The 24,361-nt window shown below is 38.9% G+C and overlaps 1 protein-coding gene across 2 annotated transcripts in view; it reads left to right on the top strand.

Moving 5' to 3' along the window:
- LOC111565432 (inositol polyphosphate-5-phosphatase A) overlaps positions 1-24,361 on the top strand; it is a 164,945-nt gene that overhangs the window by 30,333 nt on the left and 110,251 nt on the right. For both annotated transcript variants that reach the window (XM_055018715.1, XM_055018716.1), the window contains one exon: positions 16,626-16,667. In XM_055018715.1, the coding sequence (XP_054874690.1) occupies positions 16,626-16,667 (42 nt within the window). The remainder of the gene's footprint in view (positions 1-16,625; positions 16,668-24,361) is intronic.

The raw sequence follows: 24,361 nt of genomic DNA, 5'->3' as shown, positions 1-24,361 counted from the left end.
TTGACATATTCAGATAACAGCCTAATGATCAGTTATTCATATAAACATACTAAAGGCTTTTATTAGGCTGTGCTTTACAGTTCTGTGACATTTGTCTCTTTTTGTAGCTCCTGAAATTCAGCTTAAAAATAGTCCATATTGTTGGTTTCATGGCATCAATATTGGTAATGTTTCCCGGCACTAAGAAACAAACCCCAGAGTCAATGTCAGGATCAGTGTCAGACTTTTAGACCTCGCATGCACATTCAAACGAAAAAAAAAACACTCCGCATCCTTATCAAAAATTTCCGTGCAGATGCCTCGAGAGATGGAAAACATCTGAGTGACTTTTCAAAGCTCGAGAAAGTAGAGCAGGCTTTTTATGTTCAATCTGTGACAGCCTAATTCTCTCACACTCGCTTTCTTCCATCGCTAAATTATGCATACGTTTCTAAGTATGTCCTTTTCGCAGATTGAATCCTCCTTTTTAAAAGTGTGAGCAGAACCAGTTTGGTAGTGTCCCTCAAGATGTCCTCAGGCCATCTGAGCAGAGAGCACCTCACCAGTTGCTAAACCACTTGACTTTTAGTGGATGGAACTGAGAAGCTTTGTAGTAATATGGTGTTGTGATACTTATTTGTAGCATGTAGTGACTGTTAAATGTGTTGCTCATTCTGTTGCTCCTTTATATTGAGGGAGATATTTGTAGATAAGAAATGATTGGAATGCATTTTAGAAGGTGGACTTTGTTGTAATTGGTATTTAGAAATTTAACAGAGCTGTGCTGTGCTAGAAGCATTGAGAGCATAGAACAATGTCCCATACAGCTGCTCATGCTTATCAATAAATGGACAAAAGATGTTTAGGGCCACGACTAATAGTTGCATCTGTACATTTAGATTTTTTCTTGATGAATTATTGGGTTCATAAAATAATAATAATCATTACGTTTTTACGGAACCAGATATGACATCCTCAGATTTCTTTGACAAAAAACCTTTTCCATGAAGACTGATCCTTTTTTTTTTTTGGCAAAGTACATGTTTTCAAGTGTTGCAAGCTGAACTTAAGGTGTGCAAGTCAATCTGACCAACAGTCTGAACGCCACACATACATACTCAGTTTACAGTGATAGAAACCTGAGTAATGCAACAGATCCTTAAATTTGAGAACCTTCAACCAGAGACAAGCTCTTTTTGTTGATAAACAATGTATGCTTGACTGTGATGTGAGAATTGTCATGCCACTTGATTTCATGTTTGTTGGTGGAGCAAATAATCATTGGAACTTTTGACTTCATTTATTCCAAATGTGAATTTCTGCCTTTCCAGAGAAAAACATAACATGATTGGGATTTGTGTGTCCCCAGTGGTTCTAAATTTGTAGTATAAATTTGTAAATAGAGCTGCAACTAGTGATTGGTTTAATTTTTTTTTCTATTAGTTTGTTGCTCCATATATTGTCAGAAAATAATAAAAAATGTTGATCAATGTTTCTCAAACCTCAAGATGACATACTCAAATCTCTTTTAGCCAAAAATATTCTATGTGTATTTCATATAATACCTTAAATAATTTCTCAAACTGATTATTTGATCATCAGAATAGTGTTGATTAAGTTAATAGTTGACATGTATTTGATTAATTGATGGATTTGGGTGTTTTGGCCAGCTATCTGCATTAAAGTCATAATGAATCAAGATAAAATGTGTTGGCCTCATAATAACATTACTCTCAACACAACAGGTGGTGCTGGATTTTTGATCTGTCTCAGCCTCTCCCTTACTTTAAGCGCAAAATGTTAAGTTGTGCCAGAACCTCAACTCTGCTGAAACACCTCCAAGTGAGCATGTTTATGTTTCATTCTCAGAAACGATTTGGATAACCCCAGCGTAGTACAATCATAAATGAGTAGAGTAGCCGGATGAGTGAATACATTTCTGGATAATTTCCAGCAGTTCTTGGGAATAAGACTAAACGTTATTTGTGGTTGAGGGTTGAAAAGACTGTGCATCATGAGTACTTTGCAGCTGAACTCTTTGTTAGGCCTCCTGATAATGTGATGTACTGTGGCGCTACTCTCTGCTCCTTCTGTTGAAATATTCTGACGGGAACAGTGTAAACATGAGGATTAACCTTCAGCGCTGCATCTGACTTTGCTTTGAATCTCAGGTGGAATGAATTTTCAGCTCAGATCAACAAGAAATCCTCCCACTTTTTTTTAGTGACTTCTCGACGGATCTTTTCTTGATTTTGTAGAAAAAACATTTTTACAATTTCCAGTAGAGCTTAATGCTTCCACGCCCTTTCGCTCGAGGCTATTGTTTGAGTGAAGACGATATTCCACTTACAGAGACAGTAACCAGGCCTGAGCAGCATTTTATTAGATCTTTAAATTACTGATGCCATGTGGAACATTGTTTGATTCTCCAAGAAAGTGTCTGGCACTTGTAAAAGTTTTCATTTCTTTTCCAGAGAGGTTGCACTCATTCAGATGCGGATTCTTTTTAGCACAACTTCAGTCTTTTTCCCTTAATGAGTTGGTTCCCTGGAAGTCTAAAAGAGCCTCGCTTAGGGAGAGAAGGAAAAGATTCATTTTCTTTCAGTGACCCAGATACAGTTGGATTTTTGACCTGTTCGCCCAGCAATTAGAACCACATTTATATTATGAGATGAACTAATTAGGTCAGGGTGGCTTTATTGTTTCGTGTGAAGGACAAAGTCTGGAAAATTATTAGGAAAGAATGAAATTTCCATGAATTCAAAGCTCCACCAGCGTCATTTGCTCTCTGTCATTTCCATTGTCATGTTTGTGTTGTGAAAGACAGATTTCCCGTAGCTTCAGGATGATGTCATTTACTTGCAGTGGCCCACAATAAACTTTGCCCTGCACTCTGAATAGGCACAAGGACGTGTAGCAGCTTTGGCCTTACTCAGAGCAGCACACTGACCTTTGTTTCTCAGCACAAGCATCGAACATAGAAACTACACCTGCCACACCACCATCAGCTTGTCTTGAGTGAGGATGTGGTGTGAAAACTGCTTATCTTCATGGGTAACTGCGTTTTTATGTCTTTATTAGGTCCATAAAAGCAATACAGGACACCACCCAAGACTGGAGAAATGAACGTCGGGAAAACATATTGAGTTAGGAAATTAACGTTTCTCTCACCAGAACAGGCACTGTCGCTGTATAATAATAATAACTGTATGAGAAACAGTGTGATTGCAGCAGCCTTCAGCGCTCTAATCACAGGCAGCTGAATGCGAACAAGCCTCGGAGTCCGTCAAAGGGGCACCCTCACAGTACGGATAGTCTTTATCTTTGCTTGATTTGTGACGTGTAATTACAGAGGGGTGGGTCTAGGTGGCACCTAAAACACCAAACACACCCTCCCTCTCTCTGTGATGGTGTGTTATTCTGTCGCACGCCTTTCACACACGGACACACGGAGAAGCAGGGCTTTCCTAGAACACATTTGGTGATTCATAGATTCCCTTGAAAAAGCTTTCACACTCTGCTAGAATGTTCTAACATATTTACATTGTGTCGATAATGGGAATATATTATTTTTGCCATATTGTGGCTAAAATACGACTGTCAGGAACAATGATGAAGATATGAGCAGACAGTAGGGAGATTGATTACGCAACAGTGGTACTTTATTTGGATAACGTGAATGTTGTGATACATACGTAAAAATGCACTTTAATCGTCTAAACGTGGCACTTCTTTTCTTTCGAGAGGAAAAGTACAACTACTTTGTGCTCTTACCTATCAGTCATAATAATATAAATTCTTTGTTGAGTATTACTTTAAGTGGCTTCGTGACAATCCCCAAGGGCTTGACAAATCCCCAGTTGATTACTTTAGGCTTCTTGTGAAGACATGCTCTAGTTTTTGTGGGCTGCATGTGCCTGACCTTTAAACACACACACTTACTTTGGCTGTGTGAAAGTACGCATTTATTGTTTCAGATTATTAATATTAACCCTCTGAACCTCAAGCAGATGTTGGGTGTGTTTGACACATTTTTGCACTCTGTGGGCTCTTTTTTAAAAAATTATTTTACTTTTTTTTTTTTTTTTTTTTTTTTTTTACAGCAGTACAAATTCTACACATTTATGGAACCAACACAACCCTGGCTACAAGTAGACAGAACTCAGAAATGTATTTTGTGCGATATGACACAGTTATAATGCCATTAATCGAAAACGAAAGTAGAATTTCTTTGGTTGTTTGTAGCACAAAATTTTAAAACACCTGAAATCAGCATGTACAACATTTTCCCATGTGCCCACAGGTGTGAACAGTATTGGAAAAAATGGAGCTCCGCCTTCTATTAATAAACTATTTGACTAATTCTATTTACATTTTTACGACCTCAATGAACTAGCCGTTTTTCACTCAAACTCGCATCAACTCAAAAACCTTCTTAAAACTTGTTGCTCTCTATACCATTTTTGAGCCATGCCACCATAATTTCATTAATGAAGTAGTAGTAGGAGCACAGAATGAGTTTAATTGATGATATTGACTATGATTATAAAGTGTTTTGTGACTTTTTCACAAGACATGTAAAATAAGGAATGTTTTTATTGAAATATCACAATTTTCACTTCATTTTTGGTGTGATTTTTGTGATTTAAAAAAAGAAAAGAAGCCTTTCAAAACCACCCGTGGGTTTGGAGGTTTGCAGGGTTAATGCTTGAATCTGTGCATTCTTTTCAGTAGGTGAGTGCATTTAATACTTCTCCACCACTTTAATCCCTGAAGGCCAGCTGTTTGGAGCGTCTGTGCATTTCTGTGTTGGATTCTTCACAGCACCTTGGTGTATGCATTATCACAGAGTGCTGCTGGGTATGACATGACATAAATGCAACATGAAAAATGAAGCACTAACATGCAAACGCTGCAGTTTTACTCTGCTGCTCTGCTACCAGATCAGTGGACTGATTTGTCTGATAAACACATTTTGCATCATTTTAAAGGAGCATCATATAGATTATGTAATTAAATCTTTACACTTTAACCACATCTAACTTAAATCTAAGCCCAGTAAACCTGAATAAGGATTTCCTTGCTGCCATGTTGCTTCAAAGTTATAAATATATCATCTTTAGCCTGATACTGACAACCTGTTTATACGTAAGTCTAAGAGTAACATGTAAAAATGCTTTGTCACACATGCCTTTCTTGCGGTCTTTCACTGGAAATTGCCTGATATTCAAGGTTCCTCTTTATGACTTCTCAGTAAGAGGTATTTGAGTGCAGTACAGTAGCTCTGTGCATCATATTGTTGTAGGGAACTCGCTGTCTGTGTTGAGTAACACATGGCAGAGGTGTGAGTGGGAGAGCTCACACTGTTCAGATAGTAGCATTGCTCTGTCAGTTGCCGAGCTCGCTTCAGGCCTCGTGTTTATTGCACAATGCAGCACCTTTGAATGCCGAGTCTTATGTTGAAATGCCATTTCCAGGATAATGAAACACGTCCTTGATTCTTTTGAAAAGATCTGCCTTTAGATATGAATCTCAAACTGCGATTTTCCACAAAGATTCTGTCATCCTTGAGAGAAATATGTGGTTAGATAATTTATTGGAAGAAACACGACAGCTCATTAGGCCCAGACACATGGGCTATTACTGTGCAGTTTCCCTCAATCCCTCAACAGATACTGTTTCCATCCATCTAGGTGTGCAAGGTTTTGAATGGTGTTGTAAGTGTGTGCTGCAGTCTGATGCAGTGAGGAAAAGGCTTTCAAACCGCACAGCTGTGGTTGCTCTGAGTGCTGTAATTTCCTGTTTTCTGATGACACTTGATCTACACAAATCCCAGCTGATTGCTGTGTTGATTCACAGTAAAAGGGGTGGCAGCATGTCCATTTGTAGGAATACTACAATAGTAGTTTACATGCCCATTGAGCTACAACAGTGTCTGTATCTCTTGTTGCAGGTACAACAATAGTACCAACACTGACAGCTCATGCTCTGATCCTTCCTGCCACTCTTCATTGTTATTTAGTATAAAATGTGCCATCTGCTGAATAGTAGCAAAAAAAGCTTTTAACATGAATTAGAGTCAAACACTCAGGCATCTGTTCTCTACACTTAATGCTTCCCCAGGATCTATTGACGAAAAAGCAGAAAAGCATCCTGGGGAATTCATGATCCGGAGAGCAAGACACAATACACGTGTAAAAATAGCAGTTTAACTTTTAAAACAGAACTTACCAGAAACCGAAACAAACACTTCAGTTCTTACTTAGCGGTAGTTGCTTTCTTTAAAAAAATAAAATAAAAAAAATAAATAAAAAAGGCATCAGACTTAACAATGCGCAGGTAGTGCCCACACTCAAATTTTTAAACTGTAACTGCTGAAATATTAAATTCAAAATGGCATTGTGGCCTTATGTGGCCAACTATCCAGAGCAGGCAGATGTATTTAGTCTTTAAATTCCTGTTGGGAGACTTATCACCAGGCTTAAGAAGGGTGTCAGTACCCAATCTGGTTGACAGTTTTACCACTGGGTGTAGCTTATGTATCAATAACCACATTTAAAAGTGATGTTAAATGAATTGACATACCATGAAGTTAATTTCTACATCCCTGCAGGAATGTGAGACGGCAAGAGCAAGATTTTCAGGGGCTGTTAAGTTGATCTTTTAGGGTGTCCTGGAGATGTCATTGTACTATATCCATCACACTGTAATGGAATTAGATAACGTTTAATTACCAGCATCGTGAGGTGAAGGACAGACATTTTTTTAGTTTTCTGAAAACTGACTGACATGTCTAACCCTCAGGTATGCCTCAGATAAACCAGTTTGATTTCAGTAACATCTGACCACATCTAAAATGACAAAAAGAATGAAATAAAGTTGAAATTTTGCAGTCTTTTTCTTTTCACTGCTGCCTGAGGTAAAAAGATCTCATTGCTAAAAATAAAATGTGACAAACAGCATCAGTGAATGACGTACATGAAGCCTATGATTAAACATTACTGAAGCTTCTCCTCCACTGCAAAGACTTCAAATAATGGCAGATACAAATATCAGACAGGTCTGTGCGGTGCTATGTGGAGACTGCAGTGTCCAATAAACACATGAAACAAACAGCATTTTCCCATCACATTTTCACACCTTTGTTTATCACTTCGATGTGTGACGGTGTTAATCTTTGTCTTCATTACATGATGGTTTATCTTTGATCAGCAAGAGAATTAGCGCCACCAGCTGTTTATAATAACTCGTAATATTGTGCGGCATAAGTTTGTTTTGTCAGTTATCTGAAAATTGTTTGTCTATGGAAAGAAGCAAGACAGAATGGTCAAATGGGGGACATTATTTAACAATTTTCTTCAATAGAATTTATCATGTTGCACCCATTTGTATGCACAAACAGTGACGGAGGTAGCTGTGTGACAAAAAACACTCCACACTAGTTTGATTGTCTATTTCTTTATTATGTAATGAGCCAACAGGCTCTTTGTTTCAAACATAATGATGCATTAACGTTCCTCCTTACCTCCTCCGTACTTCTATTCCTTATTTTCTAGAAGGACGAAGACATCTCTCAGGGGCCAGTCGAGGTCTAATTTGGTGTTTCAGTGTGGGTTTGCTTTAATTAATTCCATAATGAGCCTCTTTGATGTGGAGTTACATAAAACACTGAGGGGACACACCGGCGTCATCCGACCTCCACAGAGCCACTGTGAATTGGAATTGTTAGGGAAAGTGGCATCGGCGGCAACCTGTTGAAGGACGCCGGGCCAGCCAGTCAACTGAATCGGCTGCCGACTCTCCAGCTGCTCTCCTTCCTCAGATCCCCTCCCTCAGTCAAGGGCCTCCATCTAGCCAGGGTATTTTTAGTCCGCTGCCCGTTCCCCTGAAAGCCAATAACCTCCTTTCAAACAGTCTGTCAACACACACAAGCTGTCCATGCACAAGGAGCTTTGCCACGGGGGTCGGAAAAAACAAGACTTTGGCGTGAAAGGCATCTTTCATGTGCCCACTTCTACTGCTGCGCATTTCAACTTTTTTGTTGTTATTAATTAGGTTGTTTGTGTTGGATATGAGGAAATGAAGTCCTATTAGTAAGAACTAATACTCCTCTTCAGTTCAATGTGGAACATGTTCAAAGCAGTAAAAGCATTCTCTTTGAAACCTCTTTGCTTTGTGAGCTGTGGTTTGCAGAAGCTGTAGAAGCTGTCACTGATTTATTGTCTTGTTTGCATGACAAATTAGGTGGTTGTGATCTGAAAAAAGGGATCCATTTGTACTTATCATGCCGTGTCCATGGCTTGTTTACTCAAATTGCACATGATTTACTCAATATGTACTTTTCACAGATTTTAAGGAAACCCTACTGACGAAGTATGTGACAAAGCTCGGATAAACTCATAATAAACAACCTTCCAAGCACTGAAGAAAAAGTTACCATCTAGCTGGTGGACATAATGAAGCATTTAGCACCTAGAGCTAGATGTTTGCCCCTTTTAATGGAAGCAGTGGAGAACAAAACTGAGCTAAAAGGGGAGTGAATATCAGACATTCATCAGCTGGACACAAACGCAATTCACAATCCTGTGAATGTAATGGTAAAGTCTCTGCTTGTTGGGAAAATGGGCAGTTGTGGTTGACTGATTATCGACCTGGCCCGTTACTGAGTCAGATATTCAACATTTATCCGATTATCAGTATTTGGTCATCGGTAAAATAAATTAACTTAAAAATGTGCTGCTGGCTGTAATTCAAGTGCATCTCTGTCCATAGTCAACATTTAGCGGTCTCGACCGATGTCACACCCACAGTGGTTACACATCTCGAGTAGTATTTGGCTGTAGAATATTCATTTATACTGCATAAGTATATTGATTTAAAGTATCCGTTATCAGTCTTGTTGATAACTAATGATCAATATCGATATCGACCCTGGAAAAATCTATATCAGTCGATCCGTAGTCAGTATTCCCATCATATTAATTTTTTATAAAGGATATGCTACTGCCTCAATATTAATTGTTCCATGCCAGGAATATTTGCTATTTGTGCTCATGATGCATGCTGTAGTGTTACAATGCAGAGTTTTAAGAACTTCTCTGCTGGCTTTAAAAGCCTGACATTAAAAGGTGCAGGAGCAGAATTTTATGGAGCTACGGAAAGTACACAGCTAAATGCTTAATTTAGTTGTCAATTTTTTAAAAAAAAAAGAAAAGATATAGACAAAGAAGACACAAAGTAGGTTCCTGTTACTGTATGTGGCTGTAGCACAGCAACCAGAGCAGGCACATGCACGTCGGACTGGGGGATGTCCATGTAGACTGTAAACGTTACTCCAGCAGTTTAGTATTCGTATTACTCATGGGACTTACAAAAGGCAGAGTAAAATATGAACAGAATCAGTATGAGCTGGGGTAAGCTCCAAAAACACAGGATCCTACACATCCCATGTTCCAATTAAAAAACATCTCTCCTTAAACCCTTCCTGCCTGGTGAAATCCCACGTATTTCCAACTCTTTTCCCTTGGCTTGCGATGCAGAGACTTTGTCATCTCCAAATTGAAACTGACTGAACCCCTGATGGCTTCATTAGGGTGAGCTCCTCAGGCTTACAAAACTCCTCCAGAGCCTCCCATGACATTACACAGCTGTTTTCAAAGGATAAGTAATCCTTCTGGGGACCATTAAAAAGAATCTCATGAGTGAAACTGGTGGGGAGCCCTTTTAATCCAAAAAATGGAGAATTTTACATTGACTTGTATTTTCCTCCTTGTTGCTGTATGATGTATAGAATTAGTATTATTTTGTACAGTAGCCATCATCAGCTTTCACTCAGACAGCAACAGTCTTCATCTGGAACTCAAGTTTTTCCACGTCTTTCACGTATGTTACATGTTAAGATGTCCATCAAGGAAACGGAGCACATGTTGTCATGGTTATTTTGTTCCAGTCATTTCCTTTAGACTGAGGTTCACCTGCATGTGTGTCAGAGACGGTTATGGTGAGAGAGAGAGTCACATTAGTCACATACTGTATTTTGGTTTGTAAGTTGCACCTCAGGTGTAGCTTTTTTCTGTGGTAGACCTGTGCGTGTCTGGTATTAGTGCCAGGTGTAACCAAGCAACCATTGCTTTTTTAAGACTCCTCATCTCCAGTCTCTTCTTTTCAATTATAGAGGTTGCAAGCTGCAGTGAAGAGCTGTTCTTTTTAAATATACTTCTCTTACCTCATGCCAGTCTGGTCTGAGAACATGAGTGCTTGTTGGGAATGGGATCTGGTGAGAAGAATGAAGCAGAATAACAGCCAGTGAAGATGGAGGGATGGGCAAACGTAGTATTCAGCAAGACCTAATGAAATAATGACATGGCAGATGAAATAGAGGCCAAGAGAAAACAGCATGAGGATAACTTGGAGCATGAAGAGTAGGTGGAAAAAAGGATGAAACTCATGTGGTGGCCATGTGTTCCCAGCAGATCGCCACAGGGGTCTTAAATAGGACCGGCTTTGACGTAGTTTCCCTGCCAGTCTTGGTTTAAACAGTCTTCTTTATTGCTGAATTGGGGTCAAGAATGTGGCTGCAGTATAAGTCAAAGAATGCCTCACTGAGGAACTGCAAAGGAAAGAACAGTTTGTAGTCTTCAGGTCACGACCTCTGACACTGAGGAAGACTGAAGGTTGTGACCTCCAGCTTCAGGGTGCAGTTTTTACCAAACAAAGGCACGCACACATACCAAATTTAATGAGAGAAGAGGACATTCATGGTCACTTTGTAAGGATTTATAGTACAGATTCTAAACTGATGACATTCCTGCTAATTTATAGTTATTTTGTGAGTATAATCCAGTGAGATAAAGCCTTATTTTCTTTTTGTAGAGATCAACACATCTTACACTAAAATTGACTTTGTGCACATACAGACAATTAGAGACATGCACAAAGGATGCTTTCGGTTGCAGCCTCATGTTGTCATTTGGATGCCACTCTTCGTAGATTTTATGCTGTAGAAGGTAGTTCTAATAGAAACTGCAAGTAAAAATAAAAAGTACTTGAGAAATCTTTTTTTTTGTCATTTTGGTGAACAAAAATAATATCTGGCTATACTTCTACTCCATAATTTTGTCTAGCACCATTTTAACATTTGGAATTATCAGTCCAAGAGCTTTTACCTTGTAGAATTTCACTGTGACACTGCATTTTCCATCTCCAGCATGCCCAGCCAGTGCTTTGCATGCTGTTTGTTCAGTTCCAAGATTGGGCATTTGCAATCGGCAAATGTCTTGTCACAAGATAGTCATGCCTACACTCAGTACCCGAAGAAGTGTTGTGATTTTATCCTCATTAAAGGAAGAGCAGATAGCAAAACATATTGAGATTTTACTGTCGGATCAAAGTGAAATGAAAGATAATAATATATTTTGTCACACTGAAAGTCAGATTTCTGTCCACTGTTTCCCATCCATCCATTATCTTTACACCGCTTAATCCTCATTAGGGTCATTGGGTGCTGGAGTCTATCCCAGCTGACTTAGGGTGAAGGCAAGGGACACCTGGACAGGTCACCAGTCTATCACAGGACTACATATAGAGACAAACTATCACACTCACATTCACACCTACAGACAATTTAGAATCCTCAATTAACCTCAGCATGTTTTTGGACTGTGGGAGGAAGCCGGAGTACCTGGAGAAAACCCACGCATGCACAGGGAGAAACATGCAAACTCCATGCAGAAAGATCACAGGCTGGGACGCTAAGCGGGGATCTTCGAGCAGTGAGGTGACAGTGCTAACCACCGAGCCACTGTGCAGCCCCCACTGTTTTTCACTGTAGTGACAATGCAATGTACATGAGAAAAAACATAAAGATGAAAAAGCTAGATAGGGCTTTGGTGCTTACTCTTTTCTTCTCTTCTACTCTTTTCTTCACGGTTTATCCATAGACTAATGGGACAGTGGGAAGGTTTTGTTTTCCCATTATTTGTTGATGGGCTTGGCAAGATGGCAAGGTTTTCAAATCTACCTTCTTTGAAGTTTGGGATGTTAAATGGATTTGCACTAAAAACCCAAGCAGAGTCTCTTAGTTCCCCACGCTGTCTGAAAAGTAGGCCATTCACTAAGAAAACAGAGGCACGGGCAAAGAAGAGAGAGGAGGTGGAGAGAACTAAGTGAACGAAGTGCCGGTGGAGGAAGAGGAGGTGTACATGGAGGAGAGGCTAGGGAGGGTATGGGTTTATTTTTACCTCTCTGCCTGTATAGCCCCACTTTCCAATTAACTGCAAATTAACTTCTGTTAAGTGGAAGGTGGGTGGGGAGGTGCCGAGGCTACAGATATAGACTTGGTTCGTCCTCACTTTCTTTCTGCTAATAGCCCACTTTCTCTCCAGAGCTCAGGCCTCCGAGGGCCCACTGGCCCTCCTCTGAGTCACCCTGGCAAGGCCAACATCTGTTCCATCGAACCATCACACATCTCCACTGCACATCACAGCTAGAGGCTCAGCCTAAATTTGAGTGCTCTAGAAAAGCTCTGGATGTAGCTGTTTTCTCCCCACACCAAGTTGATCTAGGACACATATTCCCCTGACACAATCCTTGACGTGTTTATAAAACTGTCAACAGTATGGCTTTATTGTCTCGTTATCATAGTCACCTGCATATCATGCATGTTTTTCTTCATGCAAAATCCTCATACACTTGCAGAGAGAATTTTGAGAGTTTATCTTCACTGCTTTTGTGTAGCCGCTTGAGTGTCTGTGTGATTTGAGTGTGAACACAGGCAACTTTTGAAATTGCAGAGAACGCAGCCAGTAGTGGTCCTGTGAGAAACAACCAATGGAAAGAGCTAAAAATATCTGGGTGATTCGTCAAGGGCTGTCATGTTTCTGGATGGTACTATCACTGGGATCCGACATTTCACAGGATTAGGATTCAAACTGGAGACACACAAACTTGTGACTGTATTTGACACTTTGCAACATTACCAGGATGGTCGGGTGGCAACTTTCTGGTTTGAACTTTACTGTTCCTCAGTGTGCCTGTCTCCGTCTCACTCTCTTTTTCTCTTCCTCCATGTGACTGATGACAAGGTCCACTGCTTATGTCCTTATATAGACCTATGCTCTGTCTGATCTGGCTGAGACACACACACACTCACACACACACACACACACACACACACACACACACACACACACACACACACACACACACACACACACACACACACACACACACACACACACACACACACAGAGAGACATTTAGGTGCCCTTGGAAATGTCAGCATATATCAGAGGGTAAGCTCCTGACCCAATTCATTAACCTGTTAGTGTGTTAGTAGTAGATTTGTAGAAAGTACAGGTGAACTATTTTTAATGCGCATATGTAGGACATCTCAAAAATGATGGGCTTCTTTCCCTATATCAAATTTCTGGAATTTTTATCTCGTGTGATGTTAAGTGTTTTGGATTAGGAAGGAAAACTTGAAACAATTTCCTTCACTGGCACTTCACCACATTAGCAATCAATAATCAATTAAATGTTAAAATTTCTGAAATACAGTACATACTTTTCCATATTCCAAATAAAATGGTTATGGTTTATGTTATGTGTTAAATGCATCAAATGAGCTGCAGCCGTCTGAAGTAAAAACCCTGTCACATTATTAGTCTCAAAATAATCCTCATGTCTGATCTGTATGATGCACTGGCTTGTTTATGATAGGTAATGGTCATCCAGCTGCTGAAAACAGCTGCTTAACTGGAACAGATGTCCACACATACAGTTGAAGCAACAAGTCCAAGAAACCTGTCAGTATTTAATGCCACCTCGAAAACGTTTTATATTTTGTTTTATTCTCAGAGCAGAGTGTCGCAAAAGCACTTCATCAGTCAATCAATCAATCAAGATTTATTTATAGAGCACTTTACAACACTCAAGGTGACCAAAGTGCTTTCCAGTTAAAATCAAACAATAAAATTCATCTCTTTTGTTTGAATGTAATTGGAAGCACGTGATCAGAGTCCAGCTGCTCCTGATCATTAGCAGTGTTCAGGAGCAACTATTTTTCTGCTGACAGAAGTCAATCTGCGTTAAATTTTAAAACTTGCTAAAGTTGCTAGTTTTGCATTACCATTAGATAGACCAAACAGTCGCCAGACACCTTCTTCATAACTTCATGCTACATGGTTCATCAACAACAGGGAGGTGCACTCGATTTTTGAACCCTTTCCTGGGATCAGCACTTGTGACTCCCATCAGGCTCCACCTGGATGGTATATCCCTGTCCTACAGCAAGGCTATAGCACATGCTGACATGCATGTTCCTTTCAACTGATTAAACTATAACGGATAATGAATTGAATAATCCATCCATCATCTATACTCCGCTTAATCCTCATTAGGGTCGTGGAGGGCTGGAATCTTTCCCAGCTGACTTGGGGTGAAGACACGGGACACCCTGGACAGATCACCAGTCTGTCATAGGGCTACATATAGAGACAAACAATCACATCACATTCACACCTACGAACAATTAAGAGTTACCAATTAACCTCAGCATGTTTTTGGACTGTGGGAGGAAGCTGGAGAACCCGGAGAAAACCCACACATGCACAGGGAGAACATGCAAACTCCATGTAGAAAGAAAGTCTGGGATGCAAGCTGGGGATCTTATAGCTGTATGGCAAAAGTGCAAACCACCAAGCCACTGTGCAGCCCAAATCGAATAACCATATAACAGTAATATCTCTATTTTGGATGTATTATCTTTGCTATCCCAGAGTTAGATGAGGAGATTGATACCGGTCTTCATGATTGTGTGTTAAGCGCAGATGGAGAGAGTTAGTTTAGTGTAGCATGAAGACTGGACTCAGGGGCTAACAGCTACCCTGGGTTTATTTATGTACTACCTCTGAATCCTTCTGAAGCCAAATAATTAACAGTCCAAGTGTTTCCTAGCAGCCCACGGCCAGGTGCAGTGACTTCCCAGAGTCACAGTGAAATTACCAGGAAATCTGCTGCTGTAGCTGGAGATGTTGTGTACAGTTGTGCTGGGTAGATGAATAAACTGTTGTTTGGCAAGGAATGTTTACAGTTTGTTATTCCTGTAAACTCACAAATTGACACTTTTACACAGTTGTTTATATGGATTAAACAAACAGCATTAGAAGTATTTTTAAACTGTGGGCATTGCCAGGGTAGCTGCTTCCTCCTGCCATCCGTCTTACTGCTAAGCTAATTTTCTTCTTGAATCTTCTCAACTGTGTTACCCATTGCGTTGAGTTAGAACTTAACAAACATGAAGATTACATTACTTTACAGCACATTTTCTGTGTGTGTGCCTACACCGAAATTGAAAAATATTAGATTGAAAGTGTGTCTTATTCAAAATATTGCCATTATTTGTCAGTATGTAATAAGGTTTTCAGTAAAGGTATTATAGGGATGAGGTATTTGATTGTGCCTCGTGCCTCAATGCCATCCATGGACAAAGCACCTACTTCTCTAATATATGAGGGCTTTGCTACGGCTACCGACAGAGCCTGCAGATCCCTTGTGTATTCTTATTATAGACCAGTCTTGATAGGACAAACTCCCTGGAACACACACACACACACACACACACACACACACAGACACACACAAAGACGTTCATCAGACCTAGTTATCGACATGAGGAGATGTCTCCTTAAATGGTAGACTGCCCAGGGCCCTGTCTCTGTTTCCACTGCACAAACCAAGTGAAGTTCAGGTCTGGGAATAGCCTTTTAAAGTGGAGGAGAGAGAGCAAGAGAATGACAGATATAGGCAGAGTAAAAAGAGGTGAGAAAAAGAAAGGATGGTTAGAGTCATGTTGATGCTCTGGGAGCTAAGATTTGTGATTCCGAGAGAAAAATGGGAGTGAAGCAGCGTATCAGTAGATGCCTGAATATAAGTGCATAGTTGTACATAATGTCAAAGAGTATGCACGTCTCAGGTTAGGGTTTGATAGGATTTTACTGAATCCAAATCCTGCTTTTATTCTAATTTGCGTTATCTTGAATTATTAAATACGGAGCTGTCATCGTCGTTTGTTGACTGAGACGCCAGAAACACAAAGTTATTTAGTGGAAGCCTAATAATTATTCACAATGTATCAATAAAACATGAAAAAAAAGAGGAGCAAATAAAAGATGAAATATCAAAGAGATCTTCTCACACTGAAATACAGATATAGCAATTTTATTTTTACAACTTATTTTACTTACACTCCTACACTGAAAATAATAATTTCTCTTGCAAGGGCTTCTCGTACTACAAAAACGACAGCTTGAGGTGACTGTGGTGTGGTGTTGCATAGTTACAGTTATTATGAAGCAGTCTTCAAGCAGGTACAAATATCACCTTGCAAAGAGCACAATAAGCAGAAACAATCAAAAGTTTACATGTCACAGTGTAAGCATTAACATTTTTTAAGCTGATTCAATCTGCACTTAGCTGTATTTTCTATATTAGCTTTCTACTTTCCCTGCCACAGTGAGACTGAAGGCAAAAACAAAAATGTAAACAATATTTTCTGTGCAATAATTCCTCACTACCTCACCCCACCTATGTGCAATATGTGATATGTGTCTTGTCACTAACAGCCTTTCTTTTTTTTCTCTTTCCAGCCTGAAAATCTACAGAAAACATGGCTGAGGGAGTTTTACCAGGTAAGCGATACTCAATCCAGGCTCAGATATGTTCTGATTTTATTTTGATAATGTATTGGTTGGGTTTGAGTCACTGCTGTTGCCGGATGCACTGCTAGCCTGCCTGCAGGTCTTAGATTCTCCACTAGCTTAGTGCCGCTGAACGCTGCTTAACATATTTAGTTAAAGAGAGACCTGTGATTTACGGTAGCGTACACGTGAAACTCCTACAGTCTTTAGAACTCTGTCTTAAAGTGCAATATGTACTTTATTGTTTCTAAACTGGGCTGTTTGTTAATATAGTCATAACCAGAATTTCCTTTGACATGCCATAAATTGTGTAAAATAAATACAAGTTATTACTTTATTCAATATAGTCTAGTAGTCCACTTATTTTCTCTAACTCATTCTCTCCTATTTAGCTATAGTAGTAGTACAGTGACAAGCTGTTGGCCTGCCAAATGTTTCTATAGCTTCAGGGTTCATCATGGGACAGTGATGAATCCTGACGAAGCCCATGTGATTTTCTTTTCAGCTGTAGATTAAGCAGAGTGAAGGCACATGTTTCCTATAGCTATAGCGTCTAACTCTAGTTCTGTTTGATTCTTGGTCAAACAGTTCAGTACACTTCTTTTTTATTTTTATTTTTTTAAACGCTAATGTTGGACTAGGCTGCTGTGGTCATATTCACCTTATTCTCACCCTCTAATTGTATTGTTTATTCAAAAAGCAAAAGCTCGAGCTCAGTCATGTTTCATATCTTACCTTTTCATCTACATAGGAACCCCTGACTAACCACAACTCTTTCCACTCGGTTAAGGGAAGTGAGGCAGCTTTACTGCTTAACTGCTGTCTGAAAGTGCTGCTGAAAGTGGCAGACAGAGAAACACAGAGAAAATGAGACATACACAGATAGTTTTGTAGTGGCCACATGTTTTCAGTGTGCTTTGAGAAAAGGTAAATTGAGAATACAAATATGTTGTGCATAATGTTTTCATTAAAGTATTGCTTCCAGGGTGCATATATATATATATATATATATATATATATATATATATATATATATATATATATATATATATACATACACAAAGGAGCAGTTAGGTGAAATTTAAACTTCATTATTACTTAGAGATCAAATTTTATATCCTATTATGTCTTTTACTTGTTTGGTCAAAATTGTATTTTGTTTTTAAAATTAATTTATTTTTTGCTGTGATAGGAACCTTTACATTAGTTTGCCAATATTGGTAGTACTAAAGCTGAGCTTTTTGGCAAAATCTAATGCTTTCATGTTATATTGATGTCAGTGAATGTGTTTTGTTGCTGATTAATAAATAAAGTAGCTTTTGTTGCAATAGCTTCCAGCAGACATAATAATACGTTGAAAATCAGTTCCACTATTTCCACTAAACACATAGTCAGATGAACATTGTTGATGCTCATTAGTAACTTTTATTCAAGCCTTCCCTATGTTACTTAGTGAATCCTCTTATAGGTATCCTGGTGATTTGTATCACACATTATTATATGGACCTCATAAAATAGGCACTGATGATATTCGCCAGAACCACTTCTTTGTATGGTGTAAATCAAACTCGTGTGACGGAGCTGCTAGTGACTCAGCATGAACAAAAGTGAACAAACTGGCTAGTGAGCAAATGTTGTGGGGAGCGGTGCTAATGCTAACATGGTTAGTGCATTTTCCCCATGACCACGAGAAAAAAAAAAGTTAAAACTGCTGACAGAACACCTGTAGCTACAAATATAATCAGTCGTGCTAGGCAACCATTCAAATTCTTAAGTGCATGATGTTCTGTGATTAATCGCATTGTTATACATAAAACTAAATAATGAATTTAAAAGTACTACTTTTATTTTTAAAGTACTGCTATATGAACAAAAATACAGTAACATTTGGTTTGCAAACACTTTAAACAAATAAAATGCTTTTTAACAGCAGTCTTCAATTTACACAGCAGCAGTTAAAACATTTCTTGGAGATCTCAACTTAAATATTAATGTAATCAAATCAAATAAAACCAAAGCTATTTGCCACTGCAAGGGCATTAACGTTTTATCTGGTTTGTTATAGAAAAACAAGTTACCCTCAGAGTCCAGAGCCACGATCATAACATAACAGGAACCTTCCCAGCAACAGCAAGCTAACATTTATACATCTGTATTCCTATTAAGTTTCTGAGCAGGTACCAGCAGAAACATTTTTCTTTTATCAGGGAGCAGCAGAAACAGTCTATGCGTCGGGGACTATAGCCCCTGTGTATGGGTTACCCGCTATTGATGCAGGTTGAGGCTCATATGTGCCGTCATTTGTTGCAATCCTAAGAACGTTCCTCGGACCGACATCTTCGACAAAACTAATCGGTCTGGTTTTAGTTCATCTCTATTTCTCCCACACGCTGCATCCAACCAGTATGCTGAAGCCTCCCTCCACTGTTAGCTTGTTTGAGACGTGATGACGCCCATCCCAAGTACTGATCAACATCCAGCCCTCCTGTTACCCATGATTAGTCTGTCTGTGTATTCAGAACCAGTGAGCAATGGACTTTCACAATAATAACAGCGCGCGATCAAATAATCATCAGTGTTAGTTAATTACTGTGTAGACACGTTAATAACCCGTTAACATGCCCAGCCCCAGTAATCAGATATTACTCTTTGTGTTGTGAGCTTATAATCTTTGAAGACACCAAAGCTAAAAGCTTTTTGGCTGAGTGGGCACTTTCCTTTGGTCAGATCTCCTGTTTTTTAAGTAGGACTGCACTGATTATGACCAAAATAATAATGATTATTGTGGTTATTCATTGTTCTTAGGGACTAAATATTGTTGTCGCACTTTGTCATGTAAACAGCACTGATTTCATCTTCATGTTGTGCAATATCACACAGTAAAGAGTTGTTTCCTGTCCTAGATATCGGAGTTGATGCTTAGAGAGGACAAGCATTCAGTGACCCAATATTAGCGAGGTTCTTCTTCTTGCTCTTCATGCTTCATGCAGAGGTTAGGGTTAGGCTTATGAATTGACATGACAGTTCCACAAAACATCATGATCACTCCCTAGTGGCTGGCTATTAGTTTTGGAAAAGCTTGATTTGATGACTTGGTTTGATTTCCATGAGGAGAACATTTTAAAAGTCAATATCACACTTGATTATGTTCACTTATTTGTGGGAAACCAAAACTGTGTTTTAGGCTTCCAAGTGGAAGGTTGGTAACATAGCACAATTGATCCTTTCACATGTTGAACATAGCGTAAAATGCTAAAAATGTTTTTCTGGGCTACAGGATGTTCTCTAGCCTGTAGTGCACTTCTGAAAATGACTAAATTCTGAAAAGTCTTAAAGCAACAGCGACTTTCAAATGTCAGTAAACCGCTTCGAAGGGAAATGCCCACCGAGGCCCGAAGCTGAAACACTGTTCCCACAAATGTATTTTTTAAAAAAGAAACATGTTACATTTCTTTACACAGAAAGTGAGAAGAATTCCAATTTCTGTCCAACGGTGTCACTTCAGAAATAAATCTTCTGCTTGAAAGTTGAAACAAAGCAGTCAAAGTCAATGTGACAGCACTTGATAAATGAACAGATATGGTGAGACAAAAGGAAAGTCAGACAGAAACTATAGAGGACAGATAATGAAAGACAGCCAAAGAGAATCACACTGAGGAAGAAAGAGAAGAAGAAGCAGAGAATGAAATTAGCAATCTCTAAATTCATCAGTAAGGATGGTTGGAATTGAGCAATTCTTCCAGCATTACTCAACATTGCTGTCAGCCTCAATAGTCTAGTATTGATTTGTGTGTTAGTGATAGTGGTGTGTCAGTGCCAGCGATGGGGTGGTAGAGCCATGAGCATCTGTAGTCTGATGATGGTGCCACTGATCCAGCTAGTGAGGCTAAACGGGAGGAGAAACCTGCCTTGGCAGCACACAGGTCCAACACCTATACAACACAAACGACACCAAGCTGTGATCCTATAGGTGAGAGAGAGTTTTCTTTTTCTCTCAGTCTGTAGAGGGTGAAGTGAGGCTACGTCGGATGATTTTCTCATCAGGGAATGGTTTGACTTTGAGCAGTTTTCCAGTCACAGTTTTATTGTGAAGAAGTGTCCTGGAATGGCTACATGTGACCCAGACAGTTATTTTCCAGGCGTGACCCCACAATCCTGAACCTTGGTGGAGTTATCAGTAGACTTTTTTGATTTTTGCATTTTTAAGCCATAGATACAAAGCAGTATTAGCCCTTAAAGTAATTGTAAATAGGGCTGGAACAAAATATCAATGTGTTGTATCACTTCCTGTTGCGATACATTATCTTTACGCTAGCGCCAAATACCAATATTTGTATTAGAACACGCAGGCGCTCTTCTGCAACCAATTTAAATTACAACCAATAACTCCTCAAGGTTGCATTCGTCAGATAAACAGGAGTAGAATGAATAGAAGCTAAATAACCTACAGTGAAAAAAAAGAAACTCTCTCTCACACACATATACTGACACCACCAATGGTAATCACAAAGGTATTTTTTCTTCTTCAGTTAAACAGATACTGTGATGTGTTGTACATGAATGTCTTCCAATCTATCACCAAATCACTCTTCTGTGATAGCATTGTTCCCAAGGACAAAACATTGTGATGGTATTATACCGTGAGTTACTTTGTGATTTCTACCTCTATTCATTAACTATTTAGAAAGCTTGGAATCAAACAGACTCCCACACTGCTTTACACCGACAGAGACTGCTTCTATTCTAGGATGCTGCATTTTTTTTTCTCTACACTTCATTCATAATGTAGTATTTTTGAGGAACTGAGCTTTTGTGGGCAGAAATCAAGCATAGTTTTTGTTTTACATGCTCCTGATATAAATCTACTGCAGAAAGGGAAACAAACACAGTCATACAGTGAAGGGTCATCCCAGAATTGGAGGACATTTGGGCTTCAAACTTTTTGAAAAATAAACCTTGTCTTTTATAATTTTCTGCCACATATTCATCAATAATAGGTAATAAACTATCAAAGGCTTGATTGCCTCAGCTTACACATCAATGGTACCATTTCTATTCTCTGTTTTATTAGTTGTTTGCTAACCCTACTCTAATCACAGTAACGGGGTTGCTAATCCATGCTAATGTTAGCTTTTTCTCAGGAGTAGAAACTAGATATTTAGCTAGATGTTACTGCTGACCAAGAGGACAAACTTACTGATGGAAAACAGTAAAGAAAAAAGTAAAAAGAATTTGTCTTATCCTGATAATATGAGGTAGAGTGACACATTCTATTAAGGCTGACAATGTTATGAAAATCTGAAAAATAGAAGAGAGGACATCGCTTTGCTCTATCCATTCTTTTGAAAAACTGTTTGATGATGTTAATTCCAGCGTATCATGTGATTCACTGTTCTCTTCTTCTGCCAGCTAAAAAGGTTATGCTAACAGGGTTGTTGTGGGACACGTTCCATGCATAGTAATTGTTATTTAAAATATTATGTTGATTTAAAAAATGTTCCCACCCTCCATCCAGTATTTAGACTTCGGTACCAAACAAAGCATTTTCGTTAGGTCTACCTTGAATATGGACACTGACTTATTGTCACTTTTGTGGTGAAGAATATACCAAATTGTAGTTTCACATTTTCAGTTGTACCCTACTGTAGAGATGGTTAATTTTACGATGACTGTGTAACGCCGGGTTTTTGTTCTAAGTGGGCTAAATGCAGATAAACTGCTGCTGTTCTGCCTCCTTCAGGAAGAAGACTGTCTATGCATTGTTGATGGAAAGAGCAAAGCAGCACAATTGACTGCATAGAGTGTTTGAGACTAGGACTTTTTATCGCTTCTAATTTTCTTTCTGAGCATATCATTTACATGATAATATCACAGACTTGTCAGCGTGTCTCTAACCTTTCTGTATGATGAGTCTGTCAGAAGATGTTGCGGTTATAAAATTAATATTTTTACAGTGCAGCAGCAGCTTGAAAATGACTCTGAAGTGACTTCTGGTTAACATCTAGTTTTAATAGGCTGGATTTCAGTATTTCATTCTCATTCCAGAGAAACAGAAGAATATGTAAATGAGAACCGATTTTTGGGGGAATTTAGCTGTAATTAAATGCAGCACACATGAGCACAGAGAGCAGGAGAAAAGCAAACAGATACAAAGGGCTGACATGGCTGAGTTTCAGTGAAGCAAAAACAGAATGAAAATATAGTAACCCACTCAGTCTTTATTGGTTTTACATCACATTTGAAATTTCCTTCATCTCTGAATGTCCTTCAGCTTTACATCTTCACAGAACTCTGACCTGTGAGTATATGATCAAAGTTAAAGGTAATCTCGGCTCCATTAGCTGTGGTTGTAGAATGGCAGTAGTCTTCTTAAATTTTACAGCTTTTATTTTATAACTTCAAGTTCATAAAAGACACCAAACCTAATAAAGCTTATTTTCACTGAATGGGACCTTTAGCTATTTATAAGTTCGTATTTTACTCTGAAAGTGGAAGCTAGCAACGAAGGCTAACTAGTTTCTAGCCTAAAAATTCAATACTTGCTCATTCACTCAGTCACTGTGGTCATATCCAAAGGAGGACGCCCTGTGTCTTTTTCATGTTTCTAGTTGTAGCGATGGTATCTGACCAGCTCACAGCAGCCACTCAACCACAACACCCTGTGCATTACCACTTGATTTGAATTATGACACACAATAATGTACACAGTGATGAAATCACAATTGCGGCTATAAAATGGCTCATATTTTTGCCTCGCCATCTGAGGAACTACCTGTGTCTGCATTGATACTGAAGTAATAAAGCAAACTACTATCTGCAGTTATTGTGAATATTTAAAATAAAAGTATAAACAACCCCTTAAGAACACCAATGTAACGGCACTATAGCTGCAGCCATTTTTTGGTAAACACAGTTTTGGAACTAAAGTAAAAAGACTTGAAGGAAATATATCTGTATGAAGAAAATAAAGCCCATTTCACAGCATACCAGTTTCTTAAAGTGTATTATATAAATATATATATATATATATATATATATATAGTTCTCCACTGTCTTCTCCCACACACAGAGGAATGAGGCTGTTCTAGACAAAATGTTTGCAATGGATTTTTATAGCCTCTCTGAAAAAAAATAAGAGCTGTACGTAAGTAAAAGTTTTAAAGTAGCGCTTCAGAGGTGTATTGTTGTACATGTGAGAAATGTCTGAATTATTAGTTGCTCAGCGACAATTAAGAAACGACAAACCTACTGGTTTGCAGAAACAGTTCTAGATTTGGTGGTACTTTCCTGCATGCTCAAAAAAACAGGTGAGGTAGTGTACCTGGATGTTGATTGGTTACACCAGACAAATCTGAATTGCTTTGGGCCCAATCTACCACTGAATCCAATTAAAATATACCTCAACTGGCTGTCGGGCATCTTTGAAACTGGTTTAGGATGTTCCTGATTTCCAGTTTCACCAATTTTTATGATTGCTCTCGAGCCAATGAATTGAAATCTATTTAAAGGATATGAGTATGCCAAAAGAATGCCCCCTCTTTGGAAACTGTACAGCTAGCTAGAAGTTAGAAAGGACAGATAAGTATCTGCTCAGCTGCTTGGCCTCTGCAAGTCTCTGAGTCTTTGTTAACTGTGCCCCATTCCTCCTCGTAATTATTACTGCCACTGACATGCCAAAACACGTT

This window comes from Amphiprion ocellaris, chromosome 16, assembly GCF_022539595.1.
Source record: "Amphiprion ocellaris isolate individual 3 ecotype Okinawa chromosome 16, ASM2253959v1, whole genome shotgun sequence".
In the NCBI taxonomy this organism is placed as follows: Eukaryota; Metazoa; Chordata; class Actinopteri; family Pomacentridae; genus Amphiprion; species Amphiprion ocellaris.
Note: the sequence above shows the minus strand (reverse complement) of the source record. Positions and strands in the feature narration are given on the sequence as shown.